The sequence below is a fragment of the Furipterus horrens genome, unplaced genomic scaffold (genome assembly GCF_987537825.1).
Source record: "Furipterus horrens unplaced genomic scaffold, mFurHor1.1.pri manual_scaffold_11, whole genome shotgun sequence".
Taxonomy (NCBI): Eukaryota; Metazoa; Chordata; class Mammalia; order Chiroptera; family Furipteridae; genus Furipterus; species Furipterus horrens.
The window spans coordinates 43,384,918-43,412,267 of record NW_028327181.1 but is presented as its reverse complement, the minus strand read 5'-3'; the positions used below and the strand labels follow the sequence as shown (position 1 = coordinate 43,412,267).

The 27,350-nt window shown below is 39.0% G+C and overlaps 1 protein-coding gene and 1 pseudogene across 1 annotated transcript in view; one reads left to right on the top strand and one right to left on the bottom strand.

The window, feature by feature from the left end:
- Positions 1–27,350, top strand: part of PIGL (phosphatidylinositol glycan anchor biosynthesis class L) — a 60,679-nt gene that overhangs the window by 2,734 nt on the left and 30,595 nt on the right. The window contains exon 2 of the mRNA XM_090290639.1: positions 11,862–11,961. Within this exon, the coding sequence (XP_090146765.1) occupies positions 11,862–11,961 (100 nt within the window). The remainder of the gene's footprint in view (positions 1–11,861; positions 11,962–27,350) is intronic.
- Positions 8,609–10,852, bottom strand: LOC149997423 (protein NipSnap homolog 2 pseudogene; annotated as a pseudogene).

Sequence of the window (27,350 nt, the reverse complement as noted above, 5' to 3'; positions counted from 1 at the left end):
TCTATACAGATTTTCATAGAAGTTAACATTATACAGTTTTATATTTTTTACTGAACGTTATTTTTTCATTGATTTAGCAAATATTTATTAAAAATTTATATGCACTACACACTTAGAATGACCAAAATTTGGGACACTGACGACAAGAAGTGCTGGTGAGGATGTTGAGCAACAGGGACTCTCATTTACTAATGATAGGAATACGGGATGGTTCAGGCACTTTGGAAGGCAGTTAGTTTGGCAGTTTTTTACAAAACTAAACACCAAACCATCTGCCAAGGACCCTACTTAGTATTTCTCTACCCAAAGGAGTTGAAAGCATGTGCATGCAAAAACCTGCACACAGGTGTTTATAGCAGCTTATTCATAGCTGCCAAAACTTGGAAGCAATTAATATGTTCTTCAGTAGGTGAGTGGATAAATAAATTAGTATATCCAGGCAATGGAATATTACTGCTAAAGAGAAAAATAAGCTGTCAAGCCATGAAAAGGCAAGGAGGAACCCTAAATACATAGTACTAAGTGAAAGAAGCCAATCTGAAAAGGCTACATGCTGTGTGATTTCAACTACATGGAAAATGCAAAACTATGGAGACAGTAAAAAAGTCATTGTTTTCCAGGGATTGAGATGAGAGGAAGGACGACTAAACAGGTGGAGCACGGATGGTTTTTTTATGGCAGGGAAAATACTGTTGTGATATTTTAATGATGTATATATGTCATTATACATTGTCCAGACTCATACAGTGTACAACACCAGGAGTAAACCCTAATGTAGACTATGGGCTTTGGGTGATAGTCATTGTAGTTTCCTCAGTTGTAACACATGTACAACTGATGAGAAATGTTGGTAATGGGGAAGGCTATGTATATGTGGGGACTAGGGTAAATAGGAAGACCTGTACCTTCCCCTTAATGTTTCTGCAAACCTAAGACTGCTCTTTAAAAAATAAAGTTTTAATTTTAAAAAATTTTAATTAAAAAAAAATTATGCTAGGCGTTATTCTTTACCCTAGGAATAAATAGTGAAAACAAGCTACAGAAGGACTGTGTCCTTGTGAAACTTACAACTTAAATATTTATCCATAGTAATAGAACTGATGTGTAGCCTTTGAAAAGATCTCATAGGGTTAAACCTTGACTTAGTCATCCCTTGTTGTATGTCTATTTATTGGTTGTTTTTTTCTAGCTTATAACAAATAATAGTAAATGTCAGTATGTATTGCATAGTATTTCATTAGGACTGATGTCTAAATTTGACTGTTTTAAGGCTTTTCATACAAATAGCATTCCCAAAAACATACCAGTTTACTTTCTCACTGACTAGTAGTGAGAATCTGTTAATGTAGTGCCCTCCCTGGGATTGTCTAATATTTTTAAATAATATTTCTTGATTTGATTATCACTTATTTCCCCGCAAATCTTTCGTTGCCAGTAAGATTAAACCATTTTTTTTTATATTTATTGCAAATTTGGGCCTAAGTACTTTACTTCTGAGTTTGTGCTATTGAAGATATCAATTGCAGATTCACTTAAAGGCCTCATTTCTTTCATTTGCTTTTTATTTTATGTTTTATACTACAACTATAGGAGTCAAATTATAAGCTAATTTGTTTCGAGATCTACAAGAGAAGTCTGAATTTTATTTACAAAGTATTATAGGTACACTGGATTCTTTTATAAATTTCTCCTTATTTTTCAATACGTTGAGACCACAAATCAAAATTGTTTCAAATTTAAAAATATAAAGTATGCCCTTGGCATGTATTAAACAGTATCCTTATTGTTGTCTTTCATTACTTACACTGAATCCAATTGCTATTTAGATTGTTTTTCTCTTTTAATTTTTAAAATTACTTTCAAAATTCTCAATTCATTCAGAAATGTGTGTATTGAACATTACCCACACTACTGAGTTGTTCTGACATGAAAAATGGGAAGCTAATAACTTGTGATACAATGTAATGAAAACTGTAATGGTGGGATAAAGTACTACGGATACAAAATGAAGAAAACCGTGGATTCTCATTTCAGGGGTTTGGATTAAGGAAACTTCTCCAAAGAAGTTTTCTTTTGAGCTGGTCTTTAAAAATAGGACAAAGTATAGAGGAAATGCAGCAGGTCATTATAGGCAATAGGAAAAACATAGTAAGTCTTGGACTTTTATGAATAATTCAGTTTAACTACATCTCCAGTTTTAAGGGATGCGGAGAAGCAGAAAAAAAATAGTATTTTGTTATTAGTGGCTCATTTAATCTCAGCAATCCTATGATAGGCATTATTCTATATGTATAAAAACATAAACATAGAATTTGTTATTTCCATTATACAGATATGGAAATTGAATCATAAAGAAGTTAAAGTAACTTGACCAAAGTGACTGGCTAGAATGTAGAGAAGCCAGGACCCTATGGCTCTTACCTGTTCTAAACTGTGACAGTATAAAAGCCATCAGTCTTCACCCAGCCTGCCTCTTGCATTGCCTTGTATGCTGTGTCAGTTGAAGTAACTATTTTGATCTCCAGAGTATAACCCAAGAAACACTAGTTAATCAAGTTGCTTTTTTTTTTTTTTTTTTTTTTTAATGCTTTTAATCAGTTTGACATCCCTATGCCAATATCATGGTGTCTTAATTACTATAGCTTTTATGGCAGTATTATCTGGTATGGCCAGCCCTCTGATTTGTTCTTCAGGATGTATTTGCTGTTTTTGACTTTTTTGCCTCCAAATATATTTTTGAATTAGTTTGGTCACATTCAAGGAAAAACCTTGCTGGCATTTTTATTGGAATTTCACTGACTATTGATTATTATAGGGGAAATTGATTTCCACTATAAAGTCTTTCCATCTATGATTTTATGGTATGTCCCCTCATTTACATTGGTCTTCTTTAATGTCTGTCTTTTGTCAGTACTACATATATAGTATTGAGATGATTAGTAACTTATCCTTTAATGTGTTTCTCATATCTAGGGATTCTTGCAAATACAGTTTAATTTTCATAGTGTGATATCCTCTTTCTTAAATATATTGAAAACGTATATCTGCTCTAATAATTCCAATTCTGCAGTCCGTGTGTCTGATTCTGCTTTTTGAGTAACTCATTCTGAGTGACTTGTTCCCATGTGTGTTTTGTGATTTTTTCCATTGTAAGCATGTTTCTTGAAACCATGTTTGTTATGATATTATGATGATTTATGTTGCTTCAGCCAGGCAGCAAAGGGCACTACTAAAATTTTAGGTGAAGATTTTCAATCCACAGAGTTAGTGTAAATTCAGGGTCCAAACACAAGTGCATTAGTTGTCTAATGCTGTATAACAAATTATCTCACAACTAGTGGCTTAAAACAGTAATCAACTTTATCTCTCATGGTTTTAGAGCACAGTTGTCTCTGCCCCAGGATGTTTAGTATTTTAGCTGGAGGATCCAAAGGTTAGAGACTGGAATCATCTGACTTCGCTAGAGACATTGGCCAAAACATCCACACACAGTCCACATAGAGTGACTGTGTTTCTGGGCAAGTATCCTGAGAGGCAGCCACATTACCTTTTATGCCCTAGCCTTGGAAACTGTGCAGTGTCACTTGCACTGAATTATGTTTGTGAAGGCAGTCACAAGTCACATCCAGGTTCGAGGAGAGAAATAGACTTCACCTCTTCATAGCAACAAGGTTTTAGAAGTACATGTGGGACTAGAATACTGCTGTAACTATTTTTGGAAAATACAATGTGCCACACCAAGTAAAGGTGATTATATAGTTAACAGTCCTTAGGGGATGACATTTTGCTTACTTTCCCTTCCACTAGAACCAACTCTGAGACAAATGTGGCCCTGCCATCTTTGTTTAAACTGGGCTTTTTTTCTGGTTCACCAATTGTAGGTATAGCCTTTGGAAGGTCCTGTCTTTGTGTGGGGATCTCCCTAGTTGTGCCCAAGCTTTATCTCCTACCCTGACTTTAGGCCACCAGGCATAGGCAGATACTCCGGCTCCATCCTGCTTATCTGTATTTGTGCTCACCTTTCTTTAAGACCTGCAAAGACAGCCCTTACTGTCCTGCTAATTCAGCCATACATTCTGAAACATGTCTCCCTTGAGTTTCACATGCTCAGGTGTTCTAAGAGGGTTCTCTAGACATCTGATTCATCATATTTCCTAAAAGAGAGCTTACCAGATTATTTTTAATAATGATTTTGAGTCATAAATAATTCTTCAAAGTTTTCCTCATTGAGAGAGATTTAGATCCAGCCTTGAAAATATTAGTCTCATCTGTCTCTTTCTGACCCAAAACGTTTGGCATGTCTTAAAAATAATTAAATATTAACTGTATTCTATTAAGAATGGAATAGATTAGCAATATTTAAAAATATGAATTATGTTTCTTTAAGGGAGCTATAAAACGTCACAGCCTGACTCTAAGGTTATATATCTGTGGTCCTATTTTGTAAACATATATGAACATATATAAATACTTAGGCACTTTTCTCTAAGGTTTAGGTTGATAGAATTGCCATATGATAATGCCAACTAAACAATGCATAAGGATTCAGTGATTAACTGAAAAAAATACCTATTCATAAATATTGATGCTGATGGTAGGCTGTTTATAAGACTATTATATATTTCTAAATATATATTAACTTACCTGGTTTCTATAATTAAGCTTAGAATTTATATGTCAGAAAATCTTATACACATCCCCTATTTTGAACCTAATGTAGTGTATTCTATTTATAAAAATGTTTATGTCCTCCTGTGTATTTACTTAATTGAGGAATGTTACATGCTTTTCAGAGCTTTTATTCACTTAATGAGTTAAGAGTTTTAAGTGTAAAAACAAAGGACTTGCTTAAACTATGAGAAACCATAAAAGAAATGCTAATAACCATTAGGGAAGAGATCATGTTGGAGACCACAGAAAAATTCCGCAGTGACAAAGATTGCCTGTGAACAACAGAAAGGGAAGATGCAAGTGTGAAAAAGAAAGGAAATGCAATAGGACTCATCTGATAGAAGTAGAGGAGGGGAAGAAGCAGCAGCATGTAATGAATTTTGAAGAGCTTAGTATTGGAAATACTTTTTATAACTGCTCATTGCAATGAGTTGAACACTGTTCTCATGCAGTGCATACTTCTCATTCCACCTGATACAATTACGTCTGTCATGTTTAGAAAAAGATGGTTTCCAACATGTTTGGCCTTGTTAATGACTATCCATAAGTCATAGATCAGAGAAACCAATGAAAAGTAGTGTTTCTATTAGTAAAGATAAATATTAATGCACTCCTTTTGGAAATAATGAAGAAATATGTACTTACAAGTATGGGTATATTGGTTGATAATAGCATGTGGTAGTGTTTCTTGATCTTGGATGGATAATGATATTTTAAAAGATTGTTTTTGCCAATTTTAAAGACATGATTTCTGTTTTAGAGTAATAACTTTTAATTGAAATATTTTTATTCAATGCAAATCTAATTCTTAAAATATTTTTATTGTGGTAAAATATGTATAACAAATTTTGCCATTTTAAAGTTTTCAGTTCAGTAGGGGGCATTAAGTACATTTACAATGTTGTATAACTGTCACCACTATCTTTTTCCAGAGCTTTTTCATCATCCCGAACAGAATTCCACCTATTAATAACTCCCATGCCTTCCTCTCCCCAGCCCCTGGCAACCACTATTCTATTTTCTGTATCTGTGAGTTTGACTATTCTATATACTTCATGCAAGTGGAATCATACAATAATTGTCCTTTTTGTCCAGCTTATTTTAATTAGCATGTTTTCAGAATTTATCCATGTTGTAGCATATATCAGAACTTTATTTCTTTTTAAGGCTGAATAATACCCCATTTATGTTCAGGTAACCCCCATATAACACAGTTGCTAGGTTCCTAACAAATGCTGTGTTATACGAATCCGTGTTATATGAAACAAAGAACTAGTACAAAAAGGGGGCTTAGGTTCCAAAAATTTTTTAAATACTATTATATTTTTATAATTAAGAGAAATATCTTTATTAAAGCAATTTTCATCAAGTATTACATATTAATATGAATTAAGTAATGTTATCTTCGTCATCACTACTAAGCTCCATTAACCAAATGCATTTACTTTTTGACAAGATATCCTCATCCTCTGAACTTTCTTCAGCATTATCTTGATTTCCATGCTCTGCTTTTTGCAAAAAATTTGTTCTTTTAGATTGCTTGCTTTTAGCTGAGAGATCTTTATAAGTTTCATTATACGGTGCTAAGCACTTTGAAGTTCTCTCTTAAACTTGTGCTCCTTTCAGTGCAAGGATCTGCATTTAAGAAATATGACTCTTAACTGTTTGGCTAAGTCTAGGCCTTTATTTACGCTTCTAAGTAAACTGATATGACGTACATGCTCAAACAAAAAATTTTAAATGAGTTATCTTTTCCTCTTAAAAGCTTTTATCACCTTCAGTATTGTACATGGATTTCCCTCACTTCATGTTATATGGGAATTTTCCCCAATTCTCTAACCGTGTTAGAGGAAACCATGTTTGAGAAGTACCGTGTTATATGGGGGATACCTGTATATACCACATTTTGCTTATCTGTTTATCTATTTACGACACTTGGATTGTTTCCATTTTTCAGCTATTTGAATAATGCTGCAATGAACATGGATATAACAAGTTTCCGTTTGAATCCCTATTTACGTTCTTTTAAGTATATACCTAGGTATAGAATTGCTGAATTACTGTATATGACAATTCTATTGCTTGTTTAAATTTTTGAGGAATCACCATCTTTTCCACAGCAGCTGTACCATTTTATGTTACCACCAACAATGCATGAGGGTTCTAATTTCTCCACATCCTCATCTACACTTGTAACTTTCTGTTTGTTGGTTGGTTGGTTTTAATTCTAGCTATTCTTGTGTGTGTAAAATAATATTTCATTGTGGTTTTGCCTTGCATTTCCCTAATGACTAATGGTAGTGAGCATCTTTCACATGATTATTGGCCATCTGTCTGTCTTCGGAGAAACATCTATTCGGGTAATTCGCCCTCATTTTTATTCTAGTTTAATTTTTAATCATGATTTCTCCAACTGGGTTCTTGGGATACATTCTAATAGAAGAGGGTTCATCTCTTTTGGTTTCAGCTGCCTTTGGGGAACCCAGGCCTTTGGGCTCCAGTACACTACTCCTTTTCTCTCTTCAACCAAAGCTTGGTAGACAATTGCTGTCGCTAATCTTTGGGTCACTTCACTGTTCCCTGTTTGACCCTCAAATCCTCCATCAGTTATATATCAAATTCTTTTCATTAACTGTGTAAATCCTTGATATGGTTCCTGTGTTCCTAGTCAGACCCTAACTGGTACAGAATCTAAACTCCCTCATTTTAGAGTTGAGAAAACTTTGACCTTTTTCTCTTCCAAATACATTTTAGAATTAATTTGGTCATGTTCAAGGAAAAATCTTAGTGGCATTCCTGAAACCAGGAACTTTAGAAATTTCTTCAGATTCATGAAGTTAGTAAAAGGCCAGGTACTGGGACTATAATGCCTTGATTCTCAGTCCACTTCTAATAAATTTAAATTTCCAAGGTAGGGAACTAGCTAAGTAAAGGAGTGGGAGAGGGTTGGTTGTTTGTTTTTTAACTGTATATAGTTTTCTTTCTTTCTTTCTTTTTTTTTTAATATTTGAAAAGTCAGAGAATTTCATTGACTTTCATATGTTCTTGGAGAAAACCGTTCACATGTAAAAGTTTGAAATTTGATATGAGATTTATCCACTTTATTTTACACATAAATTACTTAATTTGGGGGTCAGTCATAATTTTTCATCTCAAGAGGACTTTTACATGATTACATTCACAAAATTGGCACACTATTATTTAAAAATTAAATCAGCTAGACGAGTATGCAGCTATACGCCAATTTAAATCTCAACACGCACCACCACTCATGCATGATCCTGGAATTATCTGCTGTGATCTTACTAGAGTATTAATGGAGAATGCCTGACATCATGAATGACTGTTTACAAAATAAGACCTCTTTTTCTAGTGCTTCTTGTTTTGTTATAGAAAAATACTACAAATAAAAATTAGTGCTATTCAAGGTGTTCATTGTAAAATCACATATGATACACAGGTTCAAGCCATTTTCCCCCTCATATAGAGACATCACACCCTATGTGAGGACTGAATTGCTGATTAAAGGTATCTTGGCCACCACTACCAGCTTAGTAATGACACATTTACTGTGCAAATGATTAAAAATGAGAGTAAATTAAGACATATTCAGGTATTTGCTTTACTCATAATTTTTTCCTAGTCTGAAACTCAAAAAAAACTGCTGGAGAAACATGACAAAATTTGTACTTCTTCCTGATACAAGTAATTTGTCTAAAAATCTATAGTTATAAAACAGATTTGCTTTTTTAAAAGGTATGGCATTTTTTCGTGATTAGATTCTTATTTAGAGATGATTCAGATTTGAATGTGGGCCCTCTTTTCCTGGAGGCTGCAGAGTGGTGGCTCAGCACTGTAAGGTATATTCAACAAACATGGATGTTTCCAAGAGGACTACAAAGCACCATTATAATCAAACTGTAATAGTTCTCTTTCTTATAATTATGTAAATTTTAAAGAAAAGAGGTCTCTCATAAGCTATATACAGCCGTTTACACTTCAGTGTTTTCACTTTATATACAGTTAAAATTAATTTATGACAAATACTTGTCACAGAAATGTATGTAGGCACATCAAAATTCTGTAGCTTTACTGAAGGGGTGAGGTCTTCAGTGGGATCATGATTCTGGATTCCATTTCCTGAATAAGTGGAACTGTATAGTACACCAACTCTTCCCAGCCATGTTTATGCATGCTGCATTCTGTATATCTTCTCTTGTCTGAAGATCCTTGTAAGCCCAAAGATGATGCACCATATATAACTGTCCCATCTGAGAGAAGAATCCTCCCAACAGCTTCACTGCCTTCCTGTCTGAAGCGAATTGCACGAGCCCAGTAATTGCCCCATTCAATCATAGATTCTGGTCAAAGTTGGTAAGATCTGAGTTCATATATATTAGGTCTGAACGTGGAACAGGCTCATTCTGGAAACTGAATTCTAAGAGCAGCTGGTTCTTCCTAGAGAGAAGCATGTTGCTTCCTGCGTTCCAGAATTCCAAAAATTCCTTATTTTCTGAGTTTATTCATGACCCCCGTGAGGGTGGGATAGCCTCCTTCATTCCTCCGGAGGTGGACAGCTTGGTCCTGCTCGCCATACCACGTGTTCCAAGGCCCCACCAAAGTACAAGGATAATGTTTATCTTCATGGATCCTTGGCAACACCTCTTGACAAATTTTGTTGTATGCTTCTAAGCATTCCGGTTTAACATTGTGAAACTGTAATTTGTATAGACTGCTTGTCTCCCTTTTGGCTAGATTAGAGTGAGCATCTTTTCTTGGATCAACTTTCTGGACAAATAAGGATTTCAACCATCTGTCTTCTCGAGGTCTGTTACTAGAAGATGTCAACCTCCGGAGCGCAGGCAGGAGGCTGCCGGGCCGCCGGCCGGGGCCGCTCCGCCCACGTGCGGCACTCGCGCCGCCACGTTGCTGGGGCGCCCGGGCTCCCTCCGTCCGGGCTGACGCCGCCGCCGCGACCCCTCCCTCCTAGTTTTATCTCTTTTGATTTTTAACCACATAAATATTTTACCTATTTAGAATAAATAAATTTAAAATCTTTAAAATAAAATGTCTGCCTTTATACATTTGGTATATAAATGTCTTTACAAAGTGTCTTTAATTTCTTTTAATTGTCATGCTTGCAAGTTACAGAGAAGTATTAGTTATTACAAAACAGAAGACTTCATAAGCTTATACACATACACAAAGTGTAGTTCTATATAATTAAATATACATTAACCCCATTTATTTTCTGTTTTCTAGAATAATGATCTTCAAATATTTTTGGTCATATTTTTCTATCAGTAAAAACTTTTGAGCATATACTCCCATTATATGTACTGTATATTTATTTATAATTATAATAAATACATGGACCACCAAACTAATGTGTGCATTATAAAACATTAACAAAAGTTGACATTGCTAAAAACCACAGTAAACAAATTAAGAGGAGAATTTCTAAAGCTTTTCCTCCACCGCGATAAATGACCTCGTCCCTCCTGGGGCGCAGCTGCGACGCTGCGCTAGAGTGTTTCAGCTCAGAACTACTGAAGGATCCCAGACAGTTCCTTCATCGGGAAGTGCCTGCAAGTTCGCCAAACTTAGTGAAAATATTTAAAGAGATCTCTGATTTCAACTCTCTAACCTATTTTAAATTTCTTAATTTAAACACAAAGCAATAAAACTTGTTCCATAAATGCATTAGCTTCAGGTCTACACAATTTCTCTCAACAATGAGTCTGATTTGCACAGCCTCTGCGCCTAGGAGTCACATCACTGGTATACACTAGATTCTTTATTACCAAAGGTCAAGTAACCTTGAGACAGCGGGAGAGGGTATGTGTGTGGTGTTGAGAGGAACCTAAAATAATAACCACAAAATTCACTACTTTCTGATTTTTAAAAATAAATTGTGATGAGAACAATACAAAATTAAGCTGTGATCTGGAGTCTTTTTAAGGTCATTCCCTTTGTTAGCTACAATGTAATAATGACTGTCTCCTACCTGGGTTTAAACAGCTCAACACTAGCACCCAGGGAAATCCCTTTGGGCTGAAAGGCTTCCCTCCACGGAGTTTTTCTCTTAGTTGCCTGGAACTGAGCAGAGCCTCTCTGGCCAGTTACCTGAGGGCCCACAGTGCGCCAGACACCAGGATGGTACAAAGTTGAATGAGACCATGACTTTTTAGGTCAGTGACATTTAGGAATAAATAATTCGGTCATGGAGAAAAGTTCATCCTTAAGAGGAGAATGCTGGAAATGATTACTTGTCAGGGAAGGTAGGACAAGGCTTCACAGAGGGAAGGCCATTTGATCTGAAGATGAACTGTAGTTGAAGAAGGAAGGGAGAGGGGAAGAGGGAAGGTAACGATAAGGCAAGGAAAGAGAAGATTAACACTGAGGACCCAGCTGGGGGCATGATCTCGTGTCACCGTCAGGAGAGCCCTCACACGTGGAGAAACTGACTCCAGAAAGTGAAATAGCCAGCACAGACCTCCATGCAATTACCTGCTGCAGAGTTTAAGGGGTGCACTAGACGGATGATAATAAGTGCAATTTAGTGGTGCCAAAACTTCACTGTGTGTTATTTGTAAGGATCCAGAGGAGTTGCACTTACCAGAACTATTCTTAGGAAGCGCAGTGTATGTGTTGAGGAAAATAAAGAATACCTAAGCTCTCTGGGATGCTGATGTGGTCAAGGTCCCGGAAGGGCACGCTGGCATAGGATATTTTCCTGTAATACTCAGGAGCCTCTTCTTTAAATAAATGTTTAACAGATATTTGAAAACTTAATTTAAAGAGGCTCAAACTAATAGTGTGCTCAAGAACTCCACTTGTTCTGGGTGGTTCCAGACGAGTTCTCTGCCTAACTCCAAAGCCACTGCTGTCTGAGATGCACACAAGGCGGCCTGTGGCATGAAACAAACATGCAGCCAGGCAGGTGGCCAGGCTGCCAGATGGACAGAGAGAGGGGGAGAGAAAGAGGGAAGGACTGAGTGGTGACTTAAAGGTTGTGCTGCTGATAGTCTTCTCACAGGAGAGTCTGGTGGTAATCTTAGTGTTGTATTTTCTTCAACTTTTTATCATAACCACAACATTTTCAGGTTACTTAAATCCTTTGGGGAACAAGATGCAGTAAGAATGAATCACTACTGTTTAATCTTCCATGGTGTATTTGTTTTCCTCAGGAAATTACTACAATCAAGGGGAGATTCGTAAGAAAGAACTTTTGCAGAGCTGTGATGTTTTGGGGATTCCACCCTCCAGTGTAATGATTATTGACAACAGGTAATTCAGCTGTATTAATCCAGTGTAATGATTATTGACAACAGGTAATTCAGCTGTATTAATGATTTGATTGAGAGCACATCTAGTGTTTCACCATTAGCCATGTTGGCTGTTGGTTATGAAAGATATTCTTTATCATGTTCAACATTGTTGGGAAGTGATGTTCATTGTTAGACGGGGTGGCGGCATCTCCTGTTCATTTGAGTGCCCTACAAAGAGATAAAGGGCAAAGTTTCAATTCATTCTCAGTTTTACTTGGCTCAGGATTGGGATCGCCATGGGGGAGTTTCTTCTCTGTCCATGCCAGTGGGTTTTGTAATGCTTTTAAAAGTGAGACTCTAGAGCCAGACTCCAGGACTGAAGCCCCAGCTTCATCAGATCATTAACTGTGACTCGTAGGCAAGTTCCTTCATCTGCTCCTGAGCTGCTTCCTCTGGAGTCCTCGGAAGATGCATGGTTTTGAGTCAGTTTGTGAAATAGATCATTCACTCGTTTGTTTTCAAAGATGACCTACTTCCCTTTTACTCTGTGGATATATGTTGTGATTTATTTTCTCACTATTAATGTTAACAATAATATCAATGGGCTTCTCTGCTGAGGCACCCCATTTGCACACAGACTTCTGCCTGTGCAGTGTTTGCTTTGGTTCAGCAGTGCAAGATGTTTTCTCCAGGGCCAGATCCGAGTTGTGGGAACTGTAGTCAAACCAAAGATCTCAGCCCAGTTATCAAGATCTTTACTCTTGTCACATCTTAATTTATTACATGTTTTATATATCCTGAAGATCACGCAGCTTCAGCAACATCTACCTGTGAAATGCTAATGTAGGTGGGTAGTAAACTTGTTAAAAATAAAGTTTTCAAGAAACCAGTTTGAAGATGCAAAGAAACCATGTATCTTAGTCTGCTCAGGCTGCCATGGCAAAATACTACAGACTCGGCAGCTTAAACAGCAACAGTTTATTATCACAATTCTGGAGGCTGGAATTCCCAGATCAAGGTCCAGCAGGGGCGATTTCTGAAGAAGATTTGCTTCTCGGCTTGCAGGTGGTCCACTTCTCACTGTATGCTCACAGGGAGGGAAGAGAGAGGAGAGAAATTTCGCTTTTTTATTAGGCCACCAGTCTTACAGGATTAGGGTCCCACCATTATTATGATCTCACTTAACCTGAATTAATTCCTAAAGCCCTTTCTCCAAATACAGTCACGTTGCAGGTTAATGCTTCAACAGATGGATTTGGAGAGGATGCAATTCAGTCCCTAGCAACATGTAATCTATAGTCTTTCAACATCTTACTTTATAACCTAGAAAAAGCAGAGCTCTAGAATTTTACTTTAGGTGATTTAGATGAATCAAAGAGAAGAATGAAGGTTAAGAAAAGAAAGGAAGGTTTTATGGAGGGCCTACATTTGTAATAATAACAGTAAATATGTATTAAACCATTATTGTCAGTACCCAAAACCATCTTACTTAATCCTTAAAATAATCCAATTTTTTCTTATGTTATAGATAAGAAACCATTTTACTTAATTCTCACAATAATCCAATTACTTCTCTGATGTTATAGGTAAGAAGGCGAGGCATAGTGAGAGGATGAGTAATTTGTCCCATGTCATCCAGCGTAAGTGGTAGAGCTGGCGTTTGCACCGAAGCAGTTCGGCCCCAGAACCTGTGCTTTAACCACTTCGTTTGGTGCCTCCTCCGTGCCTGACGTGAACTTTCACAAAGGTCATCTCATTTAATTCATCTAACTGTGCAAATAGGTTTTGTTATCCTTTTGTTGTTCCACACAGAGAAACTAAAACTCAGAGAGATTAAGAGACTCCTCTGAGGTTACACATTTAATAAATGGCAATGCTAGAATTCAGAAACAGAAAGGAAGACAGAATCAATTCCTGGCCTTCTGCGGGAAAGTAGGTCACCACTTTGTTACTGTATTTGAAAGACCAGAGTACATTTAATATACGTTGTGTATGGTCAGTTTTTTCTTCCATTATTGTAAACTTCATTGCTAGATTTCAGGGACACATTTAGCCAGAAGACCTTCCCCAAATACACCCCTTATCTAATCCCTTAAAGGGGGGGGGGGTTAGTTCTGAAGAAAAGAAGGCATAATTTCAGTCATTAGACACCTAAATGGATACTTTCAGTAACTCTACCCAGTTCCTTAACATCAGTGGAGTTCTGTAATTTAATGAGTCATATGATATCAAAATACATGTTGTTAACAGATACATATTAAATGCCTGGAATGGGTGAGGCACTGTAAATAGGTGCTAAAGAAAGAGAGGAGCAGTTTCAAGATACAGGAGCTGAGTGATGGGTGCTAGCATGACAGTCACCATGGCTGCGCTTCTGGGTAGCGCTGTCCTTGCACATATGCTCCAATGCAGGCCTGGAGGAGCCATTAGAGACTCCTGGGACACTTGGGAACTGTATGTGATTGGGAAATGCAGCCTATGAATTTAGTACTCATTTGTTGCTTTTGTGCTTCTTGACATATTAGGAAGAATCCATAAAATGACTTCATTATATTTCAAAGCAAAGGAAGACAAAAAGCACCCACACATATCTGTATGCGTAGATAATTTCTAAAAGGATACATACCAGAGTGGCTGTTACTAAATTCAGGCCTGGAAGAGGAGAACACTTATTTTTTAATTTCACAGAATTTTGTGCCATTTGAGTTTTTTCAAGGAAGCCTTTACTACTTTTTAAATTATATATGTGTGTGTGTGTGTGTGTAGACTATCCCACATATCTAATAAAACATTCTACCTTCTCTACTCAGCTTCTAGCCATAGAAGTGAATGCTAATTTAGAAATAGATATGTGTATATTTTGATATTTGACTTGATAAATTCAAAACAATAGAATTCACTGAAAAAATAATAATGCTTTTAAGCCTTTTTATAAACACTACAGCCTCCTCATAGGCCTCATTCTGGAAGACAGGCGGGAAGAGGATCAAATACACTGCTCCAAAATACTCTGACTAGGAATGGTGGGGATTCAAGAGAGGCCTGAACATGATGGAGTAAAACAAAGCACACACACACACACCCCACACACCCCGTCATAATCCATGACCATAAAAGTACTCTGGGGCCCAATGACCTGCTCTCTGGCAAAACTCCAAGGTCTCAAAGCTGTTCGTGGTCTGACCTCTGTCTCCCTGCTCAGCCTCATCATCTAGCCCCTGTTACACCCACATCACATCCATTCCCGTAACAAAACCAGGCAGGACTGCCCAGTACCCCAATCTGTGTCTCCTCTGCATCTCTGGTCTCCTATTTAAACTGGGCTTCAAACGTACTGTGCTTTTTTCCCCCCATTATTTTACTTATTAAATGTCCCCATCATCATTTCCCACTCCCACACTCTCTTTCACTCCACCGTCCCCCTGCCTGCCTCATACCGTGCTTTCTTACGTGTGTAAAATTTCGCCTGTGCAGGTGCCTGCCTCTCCTGCTTTCTCACTTCTGAACACCCCTTACCTGTCTTTTAGCAAACTCCTATTCATACTCAAACCTCAGTTCAAGAATTACCTGAGACCCTGACACCGTCCTGATTTGCCCACATTTTCTTGGACACTTTCATTACATTCTCACTGTTCCATTAGACCCCAGCATGCACACTGATTTTACTTTATGCCAGAAGCCCCTCAGTATTTTTTATTCCTGCATCCCCAGCCTCTGTCGTACTCCTTGATACATAGTAGTTTCCCCAGAAACCCTCCTCCCCAGATTCCCATTATATTATTACTTTTGCTTTGTCAAGGTTTATTACACATTCTTTTCAAAAATTATAGTTACCATACCTATTCAGTCTCAGTCCTACATTCAGCCACAGTCTAGTCGTCCTGTTTTACCAGGGTTTGTCCTCAGTTCATTTTTTGGGTTCACTCCTGACATAACAGGAAGTCATCAACCAGTATGATTTTGCAGAGCAGCACATTTTATATTTTTGTATGTTTTACGAATCTTTAATACTTTTTAAAAAAGATTTTACTTATTTTAGAGAGAAGGGAAGGGAGGTAGAATGAGGGGGAGAGAAACATCAATGTGAGAGACACCAGTCGGTTGCCTCTTCCACGCCCCCACCTAGAGACCTGGCCCACAGCCCGGGCGTGTGCCCTGATCGAGCATCAAACCTGTGACCTACCAGTTCTCAGGCCAACGCTCAACCCGCTGAGCCACAGCAGCCAGGACAATATCTGTTATACTTAAAGGACACCTTGGGTGGGTACAAAATTATCAAGTTATACTTCCTTTTCCTCTGTAGACATTTCTTCATTGTCTTCTGGTAATGTGTCGTTGTGGAGATGTCTGATTCTACTCCCTTGTATAAAATATTTTCTTTATCCTTGAAGTTCCCAAACTTTACCTTGTGACGTTTTGATGTTGATTCGCTTAAATCAAATTTTTCTACGATGTGGTAGTTCCTTCAATCTGTAGACTGTTTCTTTCTGATCCATTTGCTTTGTCCATTTCTTTAGAAATACTCATATGTGTATTTTTAGAAACACTCATTATGTGTTTGTATTCCTAAGTATTATCTCTTCTATAATCTCTATATCAGTGTCATTTGCAATTGTTAGATCTCTTCAGCATTTCCATTATAGCTCTTTATTTTGAGTAGTTGTTTAATTTTTCCTTACCTATTCGCCAAGCTACACTAACTTTCATTTCTGATATGTAAAAACCTCTTCTTAAAACTCTTACCCTCTTCTTCATATGATTTTATTTATTTTTTTTTTTTTGAGATATCACACTGCTGGTAATTCTTTGGTACCCTGGAAGATAGTTTGAAATTATAAGTTTTTCATCTACATTTTGCTTATATATTTTTCTCCTAACTTACTTCTTTTCTTTCTATTGTTTTTGGAGTTAACATGCATAGGGGATGTCCCCTGTTGGTTCTTTCTGGGTTGCTTCTCATGTTTGAGCAGGGCCAGCTACCTACTTAAGAGTAGAAGGGCTGAGGAGGGTACAAGGATGCGAGCTGGGGCCCTCTGAAGCTCCTGCTGAATCTTATTGTCTTCAACAGTAACTCATCCAACCTTCTCCTTCCTTCACTTGGAGGCACCTTTACTTTTGATGCATTTCCTTGTCCACCTCTTGGTACTCTTCTGGGGCAACAAGGTTCAATGTAAGCACTAGAAACAGCTTATCAACGTGATTCTTCTTCAAACTATGTGTCTCCATGACTGTTATTGTCTCTGGTACTCATGGTGCTAATCAAAGATCACTGGGTGCCTTTGAGGACGGGGAGGCTTGATTTTGGAGATTTTCAAATCCTGTTGACAGTTCAAGGTAGAACATATGCTGGCTGGCTGCGTGCCCACTCTTTCTAGGACAGATGTCACAGTGTTAAGCAAGTATGATTCATGGGATGTGGTTTTCTGATATAGTGGTTTCTTTGCTTCATCAGAGTTGATGCTGTATAACTTATTTCTTGTGTGTGTTTTCAATGGAGTTCGAGGGAAGAGAGTGAAGTGAAAATGTCACTAGCCCTTTAACTAGAAGTCTAGATTTCCATTTTAGACAGATTCTTACTGGCAGCTGAAGGAAGGATGAATGTGAGGAAATCAAGACTAGAGAGGAGAAAGTGAGGAAAGCACATGATGGAAAGAGCTCTGGTCCAGGAGTCATGAAAGATGTGTTCAGGTTAGAGCTCTGCTACAAACCAGCTGTGTGTTCTTTGGCAAATAATTTCCCCTCTCTGGCCTTGTCTTTTTTATATGTAAAATGACTGAATGAGATGGGGATTTTACCTAGATCTTCTTCAGGAGCAGAGCAGGAATGTTCAGCTATAGTTGTTCTTCTATAAATGGAGGTTCATGTACTCAACTCGGGAATATATCTGATATCTGTAAGTGCTCTCCATTTTATTAATCACTTATACATTTATGCTATCTACAGGAGAATATACATATAAAGAAACTCTAAAGTAGACATTCTTTAACCAAAATAAGATTAGCCAGCTCACCTTTACAGCTATAGTTCTAGTCCACTCGGATTGCTATAACAAAAATCCCATGAACTGGGTGGCTTATAAACAACAGAAATCTTTTATCACAGTTCTGGAGGCTAAGAAGTCCAAGATCAAGACATCAGTAAATTTGGTGTCTGGTGAGAGCCAGTTTCTGGTTATGTTCTAGGTATGTCCGCACCTGGCAGAATGAACAAGATCGCTCTCTGAAGATCTCTTTTATAAGGACATTCATTCCATTCATGAGGACTCTACTTAATCACCTCCCAAAAGCCCCACCTTCGAATACCGTCACATTGGAATAGAATGTAACATACAAATTTTGATGGGGCACAAATATTCAGTCTATAGCATCTACAAAAATTGTACTAGGAGCCAAAAAATTCAGATAGGAGGCAATTAATTCTCTAAAATGCAAGTCTTATAGACAAATAATATGTGTGTCCCAAAGAAAAAAGGTTATTGGGTTGGTCTTTTCAGATTATTTCTCCCTAACACCAAGTTTCAAGAGGTAATTCTTAGTCATTTGTAGGATTTTCTCTAGAGCCCTTGGGATAAGAAAAAGTGCAGCTGCCTGTGTGTGTTGGGGTTTCAGGTGATGTGCCACTACACCTGGATAGTAGTTGGATAGAACTGTCAGTGAGATAGACCTGGTGCCTCCAGGCTGAGCCACAATTTAACTAGCCAGTTTCTGTAGTGGAGGCATTCATACGCTTTACTCTTTTTCAGATTTTCTTTCTTTTTTTTCTCTTTTAAAAAAAAAATACATGCTTACCCTCACATATACAGTCAATTGACCTTCAACAATGGTTCCAGGACAATTCGGTGGGGAAGAAATGCTCTTTTCAACAAATGGTGCTGGGATGACTAGATACCCACATGCAAAGAACAAAGTTAGACCCCCTTCTTCACAGTATATACAAAATTATCTCAGAAAGACCTAAATATAAAAGCTGAAACTATAAAACTTTTAAAAGAAAATATAGGAGTAAATCTTCCTGAGCAGGTTAGACAATGCTTTCTTAGATATGACACCAAAAGCACATACAAGCAACAAAAGGAAAAACTGACTAATTGGACTTCATCAAAATAAAAAAATTTTACACATCAAAAAATGCTATCAAGAGAGCCAAAAGATAACTCATGGAATTGGAGAAAATATTTGCAAATCATATATCTGATAAGGGATTAATACTCATAGATATATAATATATTGTATACTATATGTTACATGTAGAATAATGTATAACATAAAATAATATACAGTGGTACCTCAGTACTCACTAATTCGTTCTGGAACTTGTGACGGGTGCTGAAACTGACAGGTACCAAACAATGAAGCATTTTCTCTTGTGGGCAGCATCCTAACTCATACAAATTCTAGCAAGTGCCATGAGTCCCAACTGTGACAAGTACAGGGTTTGATGAGTTCTGAAGCCAATGAGTACCGAGGTATGACTATCTTTTAAAAACTCCTCCACCTAACAAGGAAAAGAGAAACCAATTTAAAAATGGGCAGAGGACTTGAATAGACATTTTTCCAAAGGAGATATACAGATGGCCAATAAACACAGGAAAAGATGTTCAACATCAGTAATCATTATGGAAATGGAAATTAAAATCACTGTGAAATATCATTTCACATCCACTAGGTTGACTGTATTTTTAAAAATAGAAAGGGAAATACCAAGCATTGGCAAGGATGCAGAGAAATTGCAAGCCTCATACATTGCTGATGGGAATTTAAAATGATGTAAAATGGTGTGGTCACTGTGGAAAAGTTTGGTGGCTCCTCAAAAAAACTAAACATAAAATTACCATTACCCAGCAATTCTTCTCTGACACAAATGTCTAAAAGAAGTGGAAACAGATATTCAAACAAAAACTTGTACATGAATGTTTATAGCAGCACTACCCACAGTAGCCAAAATTAATGGAAACAACTCAAATGTTTATCAGCTGATGAATGTATAAACAAAATGTGGTATATTCATATGCTGCAATATTATTCAGCTATAAAAAAAGAATGAAGTACTAATACATGGTACAGCATGGCTGAACCTAGAAAACATTCTGCTAAGAGAAAGAAGCCAGACACAAAAAGCCACATATATTGATTTCATTGATGTGAAATGTCCAGAAGAGGAAATCCATGGAGACAGAAAGTAAATTAGTGGTTGCTGGGAGCTGGGAGGATTGGGAAATTGGAAGTGATTCATAATGGGGTTTACTTTTGAAGTGATTAAAATGTTCTAAAATTGATGGTGTTGTTGCAGAATTCTGTGAGTATACAAAAAAAAAAAATTTGAATTGTGCCCTTTAAATGAATGGTGTAGTATATGAATTATATCTCAATAAATCTATTAAAATAATAGTAGCCCTGGTCAGGTATTCAGCTGGTTAAAGCAGCGTCCTGTTACAACAACATTGCAGGTTCCATCCCCAGTCAGGGCACATACAAGAACCAAATAATGAATGAATAAGTGAGTGGAACAACAAATCGATGTTTCTCTCTCTCCCCGCCCCCTCCTCCCTCACTAAAATCAATTTTTAAAATAATAATAATAGTATACATGCTCATTGTAAAAACAAACAGTACAAAAATATATCAAGTGCAAAAATGGATGGTATCCCCCTCTTCTTCCCCATCCACTTATCTCCTTAGAGAAAACCTTTGTTAACTACTTAGTGTGTTCAGGATGGGCTGGAATAGCATCTTTAGGAACCAAAGTCAGGGCAAGGCCTGTCAGATGCCAGGGCTGGAGGGACTCACAGAGCCAGAAACATGCAGGAATCCAAGTTCCCAGTGCTCCAAAGGGTTGGGAAGGGCTGGAAGGGCAGAATCAGGAGGCATGGCCTTGGGAGTTGAGGTCAAGTGGAAATGGCTGTGGAGGGAGGGGTGTCTGAGCATTCCCAAAGCACTTAGTTTGCTTGTCTAGCCCATGAGCTATCCGGTTAGACAGAATAATTCAAGGATTTGTTTTAAAGAATGAGTCACTGAATCTCAAGTAGTCAGCCTAGGTTGTCCTCATGATCCTGCATTTCATTCATCAGTCTTTAAAAAGTTACAGAGCTGAACCCATACCCCAATGTAGTTTTCCTCAGCTCTAATCTATACTTTTAAGGTTATAATCATATGTCAGTTATACCTCAATAAAAATTAAAAGTAATAGAAGCATGTAAAAAAATTTTCGTCAGATGCCAGCCTCACTGTCATGCTCTGTCTTCCCATTACAACATACTTAATCCCTCTAGCTTCCTCATTCTGCTCTGCTCTTATTTTGCAGGTGGTTTCTGGACTGATCCTCTATGATTCCACCATAAGATTCAAAGTACTAGAGAGAACCTGAGATGAATTTATGTGGCATATATTTCAATATGTGATTATCAGTCACTTACATACAAACATGTTACATTGCTCACAGAAGTTACCCCAAAAACTGAAGGAAAACAACCTCTCCCTTGGACTTGTGTCCAGTGTAAACTATTATTTCTCAACTTGTTTATAGTAGGGATAAATTATGCATGATTACTCAATATAATCTATCTTGAATAGATCCTAAAGATGTCATAGGACGTTTATTGAATTTCTTTTTTAAATAAAGTATATTAAAATTAATATGATTATAAGTCATCTTAGAGAACTTTATTATTTCTCCTGGACCTAGACTCAGAAACAGAATTGGAAATTTCTCAGGGACTGTATGACCTGGCCTCAGCCCCACTTCCTGTCTAACAAGGTAACAGCTGGCGGGTGTATCTGTGCTCTGCCCCTCTTCTCTGAATACAGTAAGGATGTTGAGTTAGACTGTCCCTAAAGTCTTTTTCACAACTAACATTTTGTGATTCAGTGAACAGAATAATTGCCCTACAAAAAATCATGTACCCTAAACAGGGTTGTCAGATAAAATACAAGAGGCCCAGAACTCCATTCCCTTTCATCTCATTTGTGAAGCCGATTTCACCACTTCCCTATCGTGAGCAGCCTGGTCTCCTGTCTTTTATTCTTAGCCTCAAACAGGTTGTGAATGTCAACTTGCTGCTTCCTCCATTGCCTTACCTATGGAATCGTCGTCGGCAGCCGTCCGTCTCGAGAGACGATGGTGTAGCTTCTTAAGAGTCTATCTGCACCGCCGAGAATGGTTGTGCAGTCCGACTCGGGAGTGACACGGTATCTGTCTCCTCCCATGTTGAATCGACATCTTGCGATGACGCTGAAGCTACAGAGCCTGGGCAGGGTAATGTGGAGGGTCTGCTGTTGCCCATGCAGCAGACCCCCTATGGAATAAATACCCAGAATTTAGAGAGGATGTTTTAGAAATTAGAGAGGTTAAGAAACAGTGGTGTGTTTCCTAGAAGTAGCTACTAGGACTACACCTTGACATGTTATTTACAGCCTCGTCACTGACATTTCATCACTAATAGGCCTGACCTATGCCACATAAGTTGTTATACCCATAGCATGCGGTAGTGGAAATTTTTACTAACTTCTCTTTGTTCTTGTTTCATTGCTTTGGGTTCTTACCATATGTTTGTTCAGTATTCCCTTATTCAAACAAACATAAAAACCTCTGCTTAACTCTCTTCCAGCCCAGTACTACCCTACTTCTCTTCTTTGATAATTTTGTATTATCTGTAGGCATCATCTGCACACCCTCACCTCTATTCATTCCCCAGTGCAGTAAAATCCAGCTACCCATCTTTTCTCTTCCTTCCACCATTGAAATTCCTCTTTCTCGGGGTCAATGGTAACTTCCTAATTGTAAGATAAGCCAGATGCTTTTCAGTCCCGATGTTATTGGCCCTCTCAGCAGCTCTGGTGAATGTTGACTGTTCCCCCCACTCCCCGCTTCTGAAAACTGCTTCCGGCATTTGTAACAGTATCGGCCCTAACTGCCCTCTGACCTCCTTACTTCCCTGGCTCCTTTGTGCCAGTCATCCTCAGCAACTCTTGTTCAAATACCTGATCCTTAAATGTCACAGGTTTTATCTCAAATCCATTTCACATTTTCTTAACTCTCCCTAAGCCTATGTTCTCAGAGTTTGGTGCCCATTCTGCACCTGTGAGTGAAGCTGTTTACAAAACACCTGTGCCCCATTCAGCCAGGTTCACATGGAAGTCAGATGGAAACAGAGAACTCATAGGGGCACCTGGCTTCCAGTTTGTTTGTTTCCTTATTAATTTTTAAATATGTTTATTCATTTGGTCTTCATTTAACACTCATCTTTTTAGCATATGCTATATCTCAAATGCTAGTCCTAAAAATACAAAATGAAAAGTCAAGTTCTTGACCTCAAAGAGCTTACAGGCCAGAAGAGAAGGTCAACAAACCAACTAATGATATGAGGGCAGCACAGGACTCCCCCAAAGGCCAGCCCACAAACACTGCCTTGCACTCGCACACAGAAGCCAGGAAAGATGCCATAGCCAGGTTACCTGTGACCTGAGCGTGAAGGACAAGTAGGAGTTAGTCACATGCATTCCATACACAGTGGTGCGTCCAGGTAGCTGGAGGACGACATGCCTGAGGAGCGTGATAGAAGTGTCCTGAGCTAGCTAGACAGGTGCAGATCATGAAGACTGTGTGTTAGGTTAAGGTTAAGGACTTTCAACATTTTTTTTAAACTGAGAAGCTTTGAACTATGTTAAGCCGGGCAATGACTTAATCTAATTTGCACTTTAGAAAGCCCTCTCTGACAGCATTGTAGAGAGCAGCTTGGAAGGAGGGGTCCAGACGTGGCGCACTGGGACCAGTCAGCGTCAGCAGGTGAGAAGTACAGCTGAGCCTTGAACAGTATGGGTTTGGCGTTCACGGGTCTGCTAATACACAGGGCTTTTTGTCAATAAGTGTACAGTTGTCCCTCATAGCCCCCAGGTTTGCATCCGCAGACTCCACCACACACAGATGGAAGATAGTATTTTTCATTTCGCAGTTGCGAATCCACAGATACGGAGGGCCGATCACAGGCATTGTTCTACGCTGTTTTATATAAGGGACTAGAGCATCCACACATTTTGGTACCCGCAAGGGTCCTGGGCCCCATCCCCCACTGATACTGAGGGATGACTTAGTCTTAGGGCGGCAAAACTCATACTCAGATTTTTGCCTGTGCAGGGAGTCAGCCCCCTGACTGCTACTTTTTCAAGGGTCAACTGTGTAAGAGTCAGAAATAAAGCAGTGGCAGAGGAGACAGAGAGATGGTTTCTACTGCTATTGCAGAGGTGATGTTTCTAGGACTTGGTGATGAACTGGCTGTCAAAGGGAAAGAGGAGGCCAAAGGGGCTCCCACTGAGTGCATCTAGGGACTGAGTATATATATCACCTCTGCTAAAAAGATTCATTTTTCCACCATCCCTGTCAGACTGGACACCAAAAATGTTATCCTGCCTAAAAGGGAAAAGAACTAGTTTTGAAGTCTTGATTTTCTCTTCTGCCCCACTGCGAAACTGAGCCCTTGGACACCTGCTGAGACAGGGGTGTTAAGAGCCACGACCAGAATGTCTGGGCAAAGGCAGTGTCTCCAGATCTCATTAAGTGGTGGCCTCCATGGGTGGCCCCAGCACTCGGAGGGCGTGGATCAAAGCCCCGGGCCGCCAGGGACTCTCCTGGGCTCAGTCAGGAAAGGTGTTCATCTAAAGTGTTCCAAAGCAGCCCGTCACAGAGGGAGAACCAAGGTTATTATCAGAAAAAATAGTGTCAAACTGTCAAGTCCAAAAGTCCAGACAGGTTAGAAATAGGAGATCAAGAGTGCAGAGCTTGGAACATGGTGGAAGAAATGGGCCAAGCATGCAGCGAGGGTATGAGGCCGAGGAAAGAGAAAGGCTAGAGCCCTCTTGCAGAACTCTGTTGGAAATCCTAGCCACAGAACAGTTCATGTTAAACTCGTCTATACAAGCTAGATTTTGACCCGGCGTAGATGTTAATTTTGTCAGTGTTTAGAGCCTTTGTGTAAGGCTAAGATTATGCTTGTTGGCTTCAAAAGTACTGTGCCTTCTAGATGGATACATATAATAAAAACATCTTTTGCCTAAGAGACCAGTGAAACCACATAGAGTGGTCTCAGGTTCAGCATTGTCCTTTAACACATTCATGTACATCTCTAACTTTTAAACTTTCATTTACATTTCTTTTATTTTGCTACATTTCCCAAGAGAGGATTTTCTGTGTTTTTAAATTTATTGCTATCAAACCTAACTTTAGCCTCTGTTGTACCTCTCTCCCCTCCAGATTGTCATATCAGACAGATATGTCCACTAGAGGTTCAGGAACTTCAGCGGCACAGGCCAACGAGTCAGACAGCAGATAAGAGGAGCAAGTTAGAGGATCTTGACAGTGGGGTGAATGCAGGTTTGAACTGGGCTTGTGTCTTTTTCCAAGGGGGCCCAATCTAGTGGGTAAGATACTGCAGCAAGAGTGTCTACTCCAGAGGTGGTCAAAGTCAGGCAAGTGGCCCTGTGGTGATTCTGGGTTGACCTTGTTTGGAGCTAGACCACAGCCAGCATCCAGGACAGGAAACTGGGACAAGTCACTAGGCTTTAACTTGTGGTCTCATCAGACCCTCATGAGGTCCTGACCAAGTGTGCTGGTTCCCCTCTCAGTGGAGAAATAGCACATGGACCTGGAAAAACAGGAATTGTTGAGGGAAAGACTGGAGCCTGATGCTCACGCACATGCATAAGGTTCACCACCGGCCCTTTGGATGCCAAGTCATAAGGTATGCCTTCACGTGGGTAACTAGGCTATTTCCAGGGAGGGTCCTCTCACACGGTGCCTGCCGGGTCCTTGTTAACTCCATACACGGAGGGGCTAGGGGTCTTACAAGGCTGGGAAGGAGATAGATATGTCTTTATTGCCTAGAGAATGTGGGCTGCTTTCCAACCCTCAATTCTGTGGAGCAGGGTTTATTGACATCGAGTAATGTATGGATTTTTCTTTCTAATTTAATTTTTTGTTCACATTTAGCTTACAGTATTGGATCCTGTTTAAAATTAAAAAACTCAGGTACTTTGAGAAAACTCATGTGTTCTCACACATGTAAAATATAAGCATGAAAATCACATGACTGTATTCAATTTATTGTCAATGAAATAATAAAATTTTTTTAGGTTGTTGTCTCACTAAAAATACCTCTTCCTAAGAACTTGTGGACCCCTGCAAACTTAGCTACAGACCCTTGGGTATTTGCAGACCTCAGTTAGAAAATGTTGCTGTAGAACAACAGTTCATTTTTAACTCATTTTTATAAGCTAAATTTTGACATGCTTTAGATGCTAATTCAGCAGCGTTCTACCTTGCTTAGGAAAAGTCTTCGGGATTTTCAGTTCCTCTGAGAGAGCACCAGTTGCTGTTATGTGTCAGAGACTGGGTACCAGAGGATGTTAGTAAGTGAATGCCATTCCATCCCTGAGAACATGCGTATTGCTGTCTACAAAGCTAGACAGGATACTCACAGTAACTCAGACATTCTCCCGGCCAGCACTGCAAGCTGTCCTTGTTTATACTTCCACATAACTACACCAGACAGCATGAACCCCACGGGGAATAATCTTGGAATGATTTGAGTTCTTTCTTGAATGTTTTCTTTATAAGTCCCTTGCCTGGTCGATGTGTATATTTTCTATTGCAATATTTAATGCCTGTTTCTTTGCCTACATCTAAGAAATATTAATTCTTGAAGAAGTTGGATACTGATACTGAAGAATGTGTGTGGCCAAAGGAGAGGGAAGACAAGGGGATCCATGGTAGAATTTTCAGTGACAAGGGGGAAATGAGGTCTAGGTCTAGTGGAGAAGAAAGAGCTGGCACTAGGGTACAAAGATGGCGGTGCCCATTGTCCCATCCTCTGTGTGATAAGAAGTGAGCAAGCCACAGGCGAACCCGAGCAATGAAAGCCTGCAGATACTCACCCTCAGAAATTCTCATGGGCCCAGTGAACGGCAGGAGGGAGGCCCGGGTACCCATTGGAGCCCTGCTCAACGGGGGCTGATCAGTGGCCCAGGACTGCAACCCACCGTAGTGGCAGACTGCCCTCATCTGGACTCCACCCGTTTTCCTAGAAAAATTTGCCCTTCAGGAGCCATCTGAGCACCTGGGAACTGTCACATGCCGCACGTTTCCCTCAGCCTCTCCTGCCCACTGTCCCCTGAATAGCCTCCCTTGTTCTGGGTGAGGGGAATAGCTGGTGGTCCCCTGACTTAGACTTCTCCGTGCCCCCAATAACCAGGGTCCCAGAGAGTGCAGGACAAAGATAGGAAAAATTCATAATGTTGTTCTTTACGACATTCAAAAAGCCCCAGTTTTAGAAAGCAGCACAGTGGATTTCTTACTGGGTCTCATTTCAGCCAGCACCCTCCCCAAGGTGCTGTGGCGGGTGCCTCGGGTGTGCTTGCCTTC